Source organism: Schistocerca gregaria, chromosome 4, assembly GCF_023897955.1.
Source record: "Schistocerca gregaria isolate iqSchGreg1 chromosome 4, iqSchGreg1.2, whole genome shotgun sequence".
In the NCBI taxonomy this organism is placed as follows: domain Eukaryota; kingdom Metazoa; phylum Arthropoda; class Insecta; order Orthoptera; family Acrididae; genus Schistocerca; species Schistocerca gregaria.
In genome coordinates this window covers 751368236-751382398 of record NC_064923.1, presented here as the reverse complement: position 1 = coordinate 751382398, position 14163 = coordinate 751368236, and the positions used below count along the sequence as shown (strand labels likewise).

The window sequence follows — 14163 nt, the reverse complement described above, 5'->3', positions numbered from 1 at the left end:
CTTTCTGCAGAACTGCCAGCAGAATAAATGTTGGCTGTGGAATTTCATGCTCACAAGTAAATGGACAATGAATGGCCATGGAACATTCTATGGACAGACAAAGCCCCTTGCCATGTCAAATGACATGTCAGTACACAGAAGTGCAACAGTAAATCTGCTCACACATCAACCGGTGCCACTTCAGTCCGCAAAGGTAACTGTATGGTGCAGGCTGGTGTCATCATTTATAGTAGGGCAATATTTCTTCAAGGAGATGGGCATTCAGGTACCATCACTGGTAAATGCTGTGAGAGTCTTTCACACACCATCATTCTGACCCTTCAGCAGTGTGGATAGGATCATTTTTATGTAAGATGGTGCTCCTCCACAAGTGAAGCAGGTGCTGCAGGGGCATTTCAGGATTTCTAGAATTATCAGCCACCATTTCTCCTCAGTGTAGCCATCCAATTGCGAACATAACTGAATTGCAGGCATGCATCGGGCAACACATTCTGAATCTGACCCCCCTCCCCCCCCCCCCCCCAACAAAAAAAAAGAGGAAAAAAGAAAATAGAAAAAAAACACTTATCTGTTGTGGAACAGGATGTTCCTTGATTTTAACCTGTGACAGAAAATGGTGGACAGCATATTGAATATGTCATCCAGTCTCACGACAATTAGAAATTGATGTCTTTTGCTATTTATGAGGTTTTTGGCCCCAGGACAATTAAAAAACTGATTTTTTCCATCCAATGTGGTATGATCTTGTTGGACGGGCTTACCTAACTGACAGTGCCATAACTGTTGACGACCAAATTGTGCAGCCAAGCGCATCGAACAGTATGGATGGCGTAGTGTGCAACTCAAAACCATAGCCATTGTATTGCAATTCATTTGTCATTTGTAGCTGACACCATTATGATAAGATGCTTACAGTGCCACACTGAGCCTATGTGATCATCCATTTCATGGCCCTACAAAGTACTGTAGCCATGTTTTTGTACGAGTTGACAGATTCCAGCTGTGGCTCATGGGTATTATGTATAGTCACACAGAAGTAACGTCAGGTATGCTGCAGGCAAGTCTGTTGGGGGCCTCACTGTTGATGCTGTATATTAATGATCTGGCAGACAATATAAGTAATTACCTCAAATTATGCAGTTACAGTCAAGGAAGTACAATCTGAAAAAAGGTACACAAGTATTCTGTCAAATCTCGATATGATTTCAAAGAGGTGCAAAGACTGACAACGTGTTTGAAGTGTTCAGATATGTAAAATAGTGCACTTCACAAAATCCAAAAACTAGTATACTATGACTGTAATGAGTCACAACCAACTATGTGTGACAATTTTTGGAAACACAAAATGGATCAATCGGCTGTAAGCTTCATTTGATCCATGGGAGAGCATCATGGAAATGCTGGACAACTTGAACTGACAGACGTTATCCCACAAAATATTGCTTATAAAAGCTTAAATGAGAAATTTAGGAATATACTGTAACCACACCACATATCATTCCTGTAGAGACTGTAAACATAAGATTTGACTAATTACACACCTAGGTGTTTAAGCGATCAGTTTTCCCACACTCCATACACAAATGGGACAGGAAGAAACCATAATAGGTGGTAGAATGGGAAGCACTTCACAATTGTTTGTAGCGTGTAGGTGTAGATAGAGAACAGTGCAGTACTGAATGCAAAATATAAAGGTACCTTCATCCATTCAGTGACAGCCAGTGTGGCAGAACTGTATCACGTTAGATGGTTGTAATACTGAAATTACTCGAGGATAAGAAACTTGTGTTTTAAGGTACTAGTTCACTTAGTTGTGGATTTAAAACATCACTGCTACATAACAGAATAAGATAAAAAAGATAACTGTCAACAGCCATAAGATAGATAAAAAAGCCACATTTGTTGAAAGCAATAACACTGATGTTGTTGACAACATTATAGGTGATGGGCAAAACAGTTCTCCAACTCTGAGACCAAAGTTTATATACAAGGGGAAATGGAGGACACTGAGGAATGAAATAATAGGGAAAATACCTTCATTGCAGTTCTGTCTTCAGCTTCAGCTTCAGTTTCTGACACTGCTGATCCTGGTCTTATAGTGACTTCACTTCTCACTGTTGGTTCTGTATTGCAGCATCCTTTCCAGTATTTTTGTGTCAATTTCTAAAGCAGGGGCATTTCGGGTAAACCTCATATGTAGTCAATTTACTTAGAGGCATAATTGATATTCATGGCAAAATTTACACATTTGCTGTATTTTTCCTTTCTCTCTTAATTGAATAACCTGTTTTTTTTCTACTAGCCATTTCAGTAGCAGTCTCTAAACCGACAAAAACAATTTTCAGTTAAGCTATTGTTCCTGGAATGAAAAATTTCATCTCCCTAGATCATAAAAATTATAGTAGTTTCAGTTAGTTATAAAAGCTGATTGTACATCATAAAGCTAACAGAAAGCTTAATTTTTGCTAGTAGAAGGTGAACTGCATCACTGCAAAATAATATGAGAATATAAGTTTAATTTTAAATGTAAACTAGTATCAAAGGACTCATAATCTTCAGCACCGAACAATAAAATTGTTGATCAGATGGAGAAAAGCTACAAAATCTCTTTTCTTTCAGAACTTTGACTCCATACCACATGTAGACAAGGAGAGAGTATCCTACTATGGTGGATCTGTATCATTAGCAGATTACTGTCCATACATACAAGAATTTACGTGGAGGTCTAAAAATGTGGTGGTCAGAGGTTCGCATTGCCAGTATATAGAGAACAATCCACGTAAGTAAATGTTATCTGTGTCATTTGATCTTAAATAAAATATGACAGGTATTTGAGCATACCATTTGTAATGTAATGCTTGTTGTATTACATTTTTATGTTGCACATCAACAAATATAACCAATTTTTAAAAATAGAATGTAATTGGACAGATAAAAAATGTATTCGTTAAGCAGCAGCAGTAGAAAACATACATAAAGATTAACAAAATTTGCAAGCTTTCAGAGTTAGTAACTCATTCTGGCAAAAGGGTTGAAGGGGAAGGAAGAGGAATGAAGGAAAAGGACTGCCAAGGTGTAGGAAATGGGGAGAGTTCTGAAAAGCTGTTCAGAAACCCGGGTTTGTGTAGATTTCCTGGACAGAATGAGAAGGAAATACTGATTGTTGGGGACTGCACCAGATGATATTTGAAAACCTGAGAGCTTAAAAGGTGTAAGACAGGATAATAAGGGAGACAAAGATTAATGTAAACAAATCATCAGAGTTAGTTAGAGTGGGAAGCTAAGGGCATTGTATGAGGTAGAGTTGGAGGGCTGGGAAAAATAGACAGATCAGAAAATATAAGATGTAGCTAACTAAAAAAGGCTGGGTGAGTGGTGAGAACCAAGTATATTTTGTGACACCAGTTCCCACCTGTGGAGTTCTGAGAAACTGATGTCTTGGGTAAGAATTCAGATGGCAAGTGTTGTGAAACAGGCACCAATGTCATGACTGTCATATTGTAAAGTGTGCTTCGCAGCAGAATACTGTGTGTTACCAATATACACCCTCTGTTTATGTCCATTCATCCTAACCAATCACTTGGGCATAGTTGTACCATTGTTGAGGCCGAACAGTGTTTACATAACAGCTGGCACACAACATGTGTTGTGTCACAGGTGGCTTTCCCTTTGATAGTATATGTTTTGCAAGTTACAGGGTTTGTATAGGCATCAGAGGTGCATGGAGCAAGTCTTAACAGTACAGCTGGTTACAGGGGTAGAAGTCTTAGGGTAGAGAAATGGACGCAGAGAGAACATAGGGTCTGACCAGGATATTGTGGAATCAGGGGTGGTGGGCAAAAGTCAGACATACCGAGGCTGTATGCAAGGGAACATTTGATTTAGAAATGCTGGCAGCTGTCAAAATATAAATACCAGGCGTACCGGTACGAAATGAGCGTTTTTTTTTTTTTTTTTTTTGTGAAAATGAAACACTAATTTTGAATTGAAAAGTAAAAACATTTTATTCAAAGTACTGACCATTGCTTTCTATACATTTTGACCTTTCTGGCAATTTGTGGACACCACGCCAATAGAAATGTTCGTCTTTTGAAGCAAACCAATCTGACGCCCAATTTTCGACTTCTTCATAGGAATCGAAGTATTCATCAGCCAATTGATGAAAACAAATGGTAGTCGGAAGGGGCCAAGTCTGGTGAATATGGCGGGTGGAGTAGCCAAGTGTTTTGATTGTATCCTCAACCAGTTTTGCTTTGTGTGCAGGTGCATTGTTGTGTAAAAAAAATTACTTTGCCATGTCTTCTGGCCTGTTCCGGTCTTTTTTCGATCAATGCGTAGTTCAAATTGATCATTTGCTGTCTGTAGCGATTAGTTTTCACAGTTTCACTGGGTTTTAGAAGCTCATGATACACCACACCTTACTGATCCCACCAAACGCAGAGCACTGTCTTCTTGCCGAATCAATCTGGTATTGCAGTCGATGTTGATGGTTGTCTCGGATTAACCCATGATATTTTCCGTTTAGGATTCTTAAAGTAATTCCATTTCTCATCGCCAGCAACATTTCAATGCAAAATTGATTTTCTTTCATGTCTTTGAAGCAAAATATGACAAATGGTTTTTCGGTTTTCCATCTGTCTTTCATTCAGTTCATTTGGTATCCATTTTCCACACTTTTGGATCTTTCCCATAGCTTTCAAATGGTCAGAAACGGTTTATTGTGCAACATTTAGCATTTCTGCCATTTGCTTCTGACTCTCAAAGTATCATCTTCATCCAATATTGCTTTCAATTCGGTGTCTTCGAACTTTTTTGGTGGTCTTCCACGTTCTTCATTTCTTACATCAAAATCGTTGTTTCTGACACGTTGAAATCATCTTTTGCATGTTGCATCTGATAGAACATGATCACTATATGCCTCGACAAGCATTCGATGCGACTCTGCAGCACTTTTTTTCAAATGTAAACAAGAAACTAATGCTTTCTGCAAATCATCACTTTCTGGTACAAAATTTGACATTGTTAACACGATGAAAACATATGATGATGTTTGTTCCGTGACATGATGTATACTAAATATCTTTGACAGATGCCATACCAACAAAACAAAAAAAAAAAATTAAGGCTCGTTCACAACAAATGTTCCCTATCGACACATTTGTATCTTAACGCTCATTTCATACCAGTACACCTGGTCGTGTTGTTTGTTAGTAAGTTTACTGCGAACAGAAACGTGTAGTCGTCCTCGGTGAGGAACAGGTCAACATCAAGGGAAGTCTGATGGGATACAGAATAGGACTGTGTGAAATATAATGGGGAGAATGTATTTAGAGATTCCAAAAATTTTAACAGCTCTGAGGCCATATGGCGAAGGTGTCATCACTGTAGCTAAACCAAACCATGATTCTAACCTGTTGTCTGCAGAACTCCATGCTCTTCATTCCCTAAAAAATGACGACTCCATCCTTATCCTCCCAGTGGACAAGGGATCTACCATGCCAGCTATCAGACACCTCTTTGTACAACATCTGCCCACAATATCCCATCTCTGCGATACAGACTGACCTACAGTCTCCGCTTAGAACCTCAGGCCCCTCACAAAGACTAACACCTCAATCTACAGAACTTCCTACTCGACCCAAACCATGCACCCTCAGCTTTTACCTTTTTCCTAAGATCCACAAATCCAATTAACATAGCCGTCTCGTAGTATCTGGCTTCAGAGCACCCACCAAACATATGCCTGGCTTAGTTGATCAACACCTGCAACCTGTAGTACAAAAACTTTACTCCTATATTAAAGACACCAACCATTTCCTCTATCATCTGAAATCTGTGCCCATCCCACTCCAATCGCTCACCTTTCTTGTCATTATTGATGCCGCCTCCCTTATAGCAAAATCCCCTATGGACATGGTCTGTCTGCTGCTGAACATTATTTTGACCATTGGCCACCCGGTTCCAAACCTATACTGTCATTCCTGCTCACCTTCATCAGCCTTAATGCTTACAAACAAAGATCTTACCACTGAGGGTCAGAATTACAAATATACCAGGGGTACCGCCGTGTGAACCAGGATGGTTCCCTCCTATGCCAACCCTTTCCATGGGTCACTTGGAGGGAGCCTTCCTGGAATCCATGAGCCTTCAGCTGCTGGTATTGTTTAGATACATTGATGATGTCTTTGCCATATGGACTCAAGTTGAGACTGACCTGTGAAAATTTTTGGAATATCTAAATACAATCTCCCAGTTGAATTTCATATTGTTCTATTCCGAATCGGTGCCCACTTTCCTTTACGTTGACTTCATCCTCACCGAAGTTCAGCTGCAGCTGTTCACATTAAACCTAATAGCAAACAAAAGTATTTACATTTTGACAGTTGCCATCCTTTATATGTCAAATTTTCCCTCCCATAGAGCCTTGGCATTTGGGGCAAGGTATCTGTTTAGATGCAGATTCTTTACAGCAATACACCACCATTTTCACCTCACCCTTCACTGGACATAATTACCCCACCACCCTATTTCAGGAGGAGATTTCCTGGGACATCACATCCATTCCTGGTACTGTTAATGCCACTCAGTATTATCCTGGTCTTGAGTGTATTAATCAGCTACTTCAACAAGGGTATGAATTCCTAAAATCGTGCCCTGAAATGAGGTCCATTCTGTCAGGCATTTTGCCCATCACACCTAGAATAGCTTTTTGCACCCCACCCCCCCACCCCACCCCCACCCTCACCCCCACCCAACCCCCAATTCTGCAGATTCCAGGAATATTTTGGTCAGACCAATGCTCCTTCTGTACTAATTTCCTTACTGTATGGCTCCTACTGCCTGTGATCAGACCCACTGTAAGACTGCCTGTGATCAGACCCACAGTAAGACTTGCCCTATGCACTCTTGTAACAGCACCTATACCAGCCCTGCAACTTGGGGAGAGCCACCTGTGAAACGACATGTGCCATGTTCCAGCTGTTAAGTAAACAGTGTTCAGTCTTTTACACTGTTATGACTACCACCAAGTTATCAATTAGGATGAATGGACATACACATAGGGTATATACTGGCAACACACAATATCTTGTTGCAGAGCACGCTCTACAACATGACAATTGTGACCTCAGTGCCTGTTTCACTAAACATGCCACCTATATTTTTTCCTTAGGCACCAGTTCCATAGAACTCTGCAGATAAGAACTGGTGTTACAACATGTCCTTGGTTCTCACCACCCACCTTACTGTAAATTTATCTTAGTTTATTCGGTCTCAGCATTTCATTTTGGTAACGATTTCTCCACTCCTTTTTAGTTTTACATATCTTTTATTCTCTGAACTGTCTATTTTTCCCCAGCTCCCACCTCTTCCTCATACAATTCACTTATCTTTTCACTCTTACTAACTCTTGCATAAATGTTTTGTCAGTAATTTCTGGCTGGCTTATTATCATATGTTCCACTTTCAAACTCACAGTTTTTCAAATATCATCTGGTGCAGTCCCCAACTATCGGTCTTTCCTTTTCAACCTGGATGGTAAGCCTTCCTAACCTGAGGTTCTGGACGACTTGTCCGAGTTCTACCCTTTCCTAAAAACCTTGCTAGTCCATTTCCTTTATCCCTCTTCCTTCCCTTTTAATCCATCTGCATGAACCACTGGCTCCAAAAGCTTACTCATTTACCTAACCTTTAAATGTTTTCTCCTGCCACCATTTGGTGAGTAAATCTTTTTATTTATATTGTTTTTTATATTTGGTATAAGAAAGGGTATTTTGTTTCCATTTGCTTGAGCTTTCTTTTGATAGGCTTGCTCACTATTTGCAGAGCCCGAGAAGAACTTTGCCTTAGAGAGTTATGGACCTGATTCAAAATGCTTTGAACACACTGACCAGATGTGGGAAGAGCGATCATGTAGACAGGTCCGTCAGTGGCAACATTGGGGATCAGGTTGTTATCAGTATCTTTGTCGTGGTGGTCGACTGCATATATTGGTGAGTAAATATGAACATATGAAGAATTACTGTGTGTAATCTATACATTGAACGAGTTTAAATAACATCAATATCTATTTTCTCATAAAATGAAATACTCAAGGCTGAAGCCATAGATATTAAAGAACATGTATTTAATATCTCTCATCAAAACATTAGGAGCCCCAAAATGGGTGAGCCCCTAACAGCCACATAAGATAACGGAAGGTGGATAGAATGTCAGTAGGTATATTGCACTTATCAGAATATCACATTGAAGTCACTGACATCAAACAGATATGTCTTGAAGGGTGCAAGCCAATAACATACTCCTGTAAAACCATTAAGACCCAATAGAGGAGTGCTGTCCTAGGTTAATGAGTATTGTGTTGAACAGCTCTTAGAATGCTATACTACAGTGGTGAATTAGAATATATACAAGCTATGAGTATAGACAGTTTACAAGCCATCAAAGGAAACATCTTAAGCTTCTTAAAGCAGGTAGTGACAGTTAATTGGTGAAGCGTTTCTTGTGGAGATTTTAATGTTGATCTTGTTACATAGTACTAATCTATACCACCTATAGTGATTGATGTCCAGGTTAGGATTATTTGCTGCAGAAAAAATTCCTACAAGAATTGAAGGATATAGTGCAATGACCATTGACAATTTGTTTTTAGGCACTTTTACTATTGCAGAGGTAAGAGTGACTACAATGGAAACGTTAATAATAAAATATGTTGACCAATAGGTTCAGATCATAAAACAAAAATTTCTATTACAGAATTATGAACAATGACTTAGTCACAGTGTTTCGAGAGGAATTATGGGAAGGATGCTTGGGGGAAATGTATAAATCAGTGTAGTTGGAAAAAAATTTAATGATTTCTGAAACATATTCATTCAGCATGTTGAGTCTTATTTTCCGCTGAAGCAGACAAGGATAAAATTGGACAGAAGCAAGGGTGAGGGGTGTATAACCCCAAGGATTTAAGTATCCAGTGCTAGGAAAAGAGCACTCTACCTAGTGATGAGGTCAGACTCTGGTCAAGGGTAAAAACTCAGTTACTGCCAGTGTTGTAAAAACCTGTTATTAAGAAAGCACTAAGGACACTAAGGACAGTTGCTACTCTCCACATGGCAGAGATGCTGGGTTGCAGATAGGTACAAGAGGTTATTCTGTACTGGATTTTCCATTGTTTAATGAAAAGGAAAGTGAGTCAGTAGAAAACAGATTGTACCCACTAATAAACAACCAAATAATTACATTGAATTTACTTGTGCAGACACTGCATAACAATATTGTTACATTCAGAGAGCTCAAATCAACATTGAATGTTGTAACAACTATTACATATTTACATTGAATGAAGTTACACCATATATGTTTCACTGACCATACTGTTTTTTTATGCAGGTGTCTAATTACACATATACTTGTTATCATGAAAAACAAGAATTGCCCATTCAGATAAATGTAGATGGCTGGTTGCATAGAGGGGCCCTTGTGTGCCCTTCTTGCAAAGAACTTTGTGAGGTAAGCATTAAGAAATTTCACATTACACACACATTTTGTTCCTCATTTGCTTGTGATAGTAGGGTATACCACAACTGTAGAATTACATTAATAGTGAACAAGAAGTATCTACTGTATAAACAGTTCATCGGCATTACTAGGTTTGATTAATGTAAAATTATATTCAGATATATATCATTGAATTTTGTGCATATACACAAGATTTGTACATCAAAACTTGGTTCAATATGCAGTGACATGAATATTTTATATACGTAAGCCTTGTGTTTAGGTTATGATATTCCATCACGCACACTGAAGAGGTTTAAACATCAGAACTGGTCATGATGATAAACCACTTGTCCATTGTAACTGTTGTTTTACTATTGCACTTGTATTTGGTGATGTGTGACTGGACTGTACAAAATTGAGAGCTCTGCTCAAATAAGAATTAGCTCTTATATAAAAATGTATTTATTTTCTTTATGAGAGAAAATTTAATTCATCTAATGGAATATGAAAGAAATGTCATTTGTTCGGATGTCTTGTGATTGATATACCATTAATGGCCTGCCTTATTGTCCCAAATAAATGAGAAACACAAGGACTAAAGTAAAAAAAAATTCAGGTAAAACCCAGCAACTGAAGTTTGTAACTAACAGATATAATTCATTTTGTTGGATGATCTACTGATATTGTTGATAAAATCCCTGGTATCATATTACTGTTAAGATATGTTTACATTTGGTGTCTATACAGGATGTTCAGATAAAAGTATCGAATACTTTGAGAGTTGGTAGTTCTCATTGAAACAAGAAAAGTAAGTCCAACAGACATGGGTCCGGAACCATATACTTTCTGAGATGAAAAAAGTGTTTACAGGGAGGAATGTGAAACACTTGGCTGTGGATATTGATTGGCACAGTTGTTTCATTGGAGCTCTGTCATACATGTTGGGAGAGGATTGTGACGTCTTACTCCCAGTACTCTGCCTACCATTGTATTGTATTCTATGTTAACCGGGGACCGATAAACGATGGAAAGGCTCCGTCCCCGCCACAGCCTCAGTGGTCCACAACCCCACGACGTCTACCACAGTCCACTTCACCCCTCCGCCGCCCCACACCGAACCCAGGGATATTGTGCAGTTCGGCCCCCGATGGACCCCCCAGGGAATGTCTCGCACCAGACGAGTGTAACCCCTATGTTTGCGTGGTAGAGTAATGGTGGTGTACGTGTACGTGGAGAACTTGTTTGCGCAGCAACTGCCGACATAGTGTAACCGAGGCGGAACAAGGGGAACGAGCCCACATTCTCGAGGCAGATGGAAAACTGCCAAAAACCATCCACAGACTGGCCGGTTTACCGGACCTCGACACACATCCGCCGGGCGGATTCGTGCCGGGGACAAGGAGCTCCTTCCCACCCAGTAACCTGTGCCTTAGACCACACGGCCAACCAGGCGGGCCTGCCTACTATTAGGTGGTTTGCAGTCCGTTGTGTGGTTCAAACTCGTTGTAGACTACATTTTTTGTCATGTTTTTGTGGCTTATTGTACAGTACTTTCAACACTGTTTACATATCATGGTATTTTGCCTTCTTCCAAATGTGGATTCACATAGGTGTTTAGAGTTATTGCGCTGTTTGTATGTACAAATGGAGTAGTACATTTACATTTTCTCCCTTCCATCACTTGTTAGTAATGGAAGCCTAATATTCGACAAGTGAAATGGTGGATATGATATTCTGCTATGGTTTACTAAATGGGCATAACCTGCGAGCCCATTCCCTCTACGATGAAAAATATCTACAGTGCAGACTGCCCTCTGATAAGCTGAACAGTAGACTTTTCCAGCATCTGAGGGACACAGATACCATGGCCTGCTCATGCCCCAGGTCTCAATCCCCTAGACTTTCGCTGACAGGGACACTTGAAGGAATTGGTCTACACCATGCTAATCAACAATGTGTGGACACTATAGGGTCGCATCTTCAATGTGTGCCAGCAGGTACAACAACTGGGTATATGTCAAAGGATGCATCATTCCTTATGCCAGAGGGCAGAGGGGTGCATTGTCATGAATGGATGCCACATTGAATACCTCCTGTAAACTTGTGTTTATCACAGAAAGTATGCATTTCTGGACCCATGTCTATATGATTTATTTTTCTTGTTCCAATGAGTACTACCATCTCTCTAAGTATTTGACATTTTTTTAACATCCTGTATACATTTTAAGTTAGTCTGTCTTGAACATTTCATAAGTGTATTACAGGCAGTCCATTTTGTGAGCCAGCAGATTTCATTCTTATGCATGACTGCATTAATGGGAATGGATGCAATGCAGCATGGATGCATTAAAATGCATTGCCAGAGACCAGACAGACAAGTCATCCAACCTTCGGTAGACCGAGATTTACTCATATCCCTGAATAGGAATAATGCATCTTGTAGCCTGTAGAAAAGGCTCTAGGTGTCAATAAGCAGCTGGCACATTGCCACAGCATGCGAAACATCTGATAGCACCACATTCCACAGGAAATATGCGTATTTGTAAAATCTTCACTGTGTACAGGGTCTTGTCCTATCTGTCACTTATCACAGGAAAATTTCTGATGATTTGCTTCAAAAACGGAAAAATCTGTATCTCTCTCTTCAGTCTTGGGAACAGATCAGAGAAAATACAGAATAGATGGAATAGCATATTTTATCAGATAACATTTGTGGACCAATGAAAAATCCCCGTTCAGGCCAGACATCAGCAGTTGAAACTGTAGACGATGACAGGTAGTTCAGAAGGACTCTAGTTTCCCATTTCACTTCCAGCTCTCTACACCTTATCGTTAATCAGTATGTGGTCCCCACTGTTGGGTTTGACCTGCCACCACTTTTCAAATTTTCCAGTAGTGTGAATTGTGCAGAGAAGGTCAGCCAATGTTGTGTATGTTGCACCATTGTTCCTTTCCACCTTATCATTCTTCCTTTCTAATAAGGTAGTATGCCCAAAACCCAGAATGGTAGCCATCCTTCTGCGGGGAGGAGGTCGTCAAGTACCTGACAGTGGTAGCCCCTGACCATGCAGAGATGGCATTATTGGTGCTTGACATGGGGACTCCGAGCGACAGATTACTAGCCAGATAGCCATCGCTGAGGCTAGGTGGTGCCCATGGGAAGAGCCATTTGGATTGGGTGGTATCATGGCAGATGGCTTGCATATGAAGCAGATGATGCTTTCTCTCACTGGTGGTCATATTGCCCCACCAGTCATGAACTGCGATCTGGGCAATAAAACTTCTATTTTGGAAGCTTTTTTACGTTAATCATCCATGAAGACGAATGCCTCGCCAATATGCTACTGATATGATCGCACTATCGGTCGGAGGATGGCATTCACGTATCGTACAGCCATTACGACACCTTCTATGACCACCAGTGGCGTACGTTGGCGCCGAATAACGCCACCCGAAAACAGCAGGGACCCTCCACCTTGCTGCACTTGCTGGACAGTGTATCTAAGGAATTCATCTTGTCTGGTTGAAGGCATATAAGACACTCATCGGTGAAGAGAACATGATGCCAATTCTGAGCGGTCCATTCGGCATGTTGTTGGGCCCTCTGTACTGCACTGCATGGTGTCTTGGTTGCAAAGATGGACCTCGGCATGGACATTGCCCTCAGCATGGACATTGCCCTCGGCATGGACATCGGGAGTGAAGTTGCAGATCATGCCTTTTGCGCACAGTTTGAGTCACAACACAATGTCCTGTGGCTGCATGAAAATCATTATTCAACATGGTGGCACTGCTGTCAGCGTTCCTCTGAGCCATAATCTATAGGTAGCCGTCATCCACTGCGGCCTTCGGATGGCCTGAGCAAGGCATGTCATCGACAGTTCCTGTCTCTCTGTATCTCCTCCATGTCCGAACATCATCGCTTTGGTTCACTCAGACACACCTGGACACTTCCTTTGTTCAGAGCCCTTCCGTAACAATGCAGATGCAATCGAACTGCGGTATTGACCATCTAGGCATGGTTGAACTACAGACAACACGAGCCATGTACCTCCTTTCTGGTGGAATGACTGGAGCTGATCGACTGGCAGACCACCCCCCCCCCCCCCCCCCCCATCTAATAGGCCCTGCTCATGCATGGTTGCTTACAGCTTTGGGTGGGTTTAGTGGCATCTCTGAAGAGTCAAAGGGACTATCTACAGGAGTTCTGAGAACCAGTATAATGCAAAAAATAAAAATAAAAAATCAATTAAAAAAAATTGGTGTGTGTGTATGTTCCAGGAACATTTTTCAGTATCTAAAGAAGATTGGATGAACCGTTACTTCTCCCATTCTGCTTCAACAAGTGTTGGTCAGATTTATTAATCAACAGAGAGCCTAGTGCTGGATGCATAAAAGGGAAAGAAGAAGCATATATTAATTTATTTATTAATATTTATTTATTTATTTATCTTTACTCGTCCATGGATCATCTCACAATGATATAGGATTTGTCAAGGTCATACACTGCCAATCAATATGCCAAAATATAACACACTGCATATAAAACATGCTTAGAGAGGATGTAAAGGGTAGACTATGAGAATAGGACAGTTGGTCAGCTGTGACCCTGATTAAGGAACCATCCCAGTATTTGCCTTAGCAGTCTAGGACACCCAAGGAAAA

The 14163-nt window shown here is 40.5% G+C and overlaps 1 protein-coding gene across 1 annotated transcript in view; it reads left to right on the top strand.

The window, feature by feature from the left end:
* Window positions 1-14163, top strand: part of LOC126267237 (leishmanolysin-like peptidase) — a 516519-nt gene that overhangs the window by 487003 nt on the left and 15353 nt on the right. The window contains exons 11-13 of the mRNA XM_049972220.1: window positions 2620-2779; window positions 7825-7991; window positions 9388-9507. Of these exons, the coding sequence (XP_049828177.1) occupies window positions 2620-2779; window positions 7825-7991; window positions 9388-9507 (447 nt within the window). The remainder of the gene's footprint in view (window positions 1-2619; window positions 2780-7824; window positions 7992-9387; window positions 9508-14163) is intronic.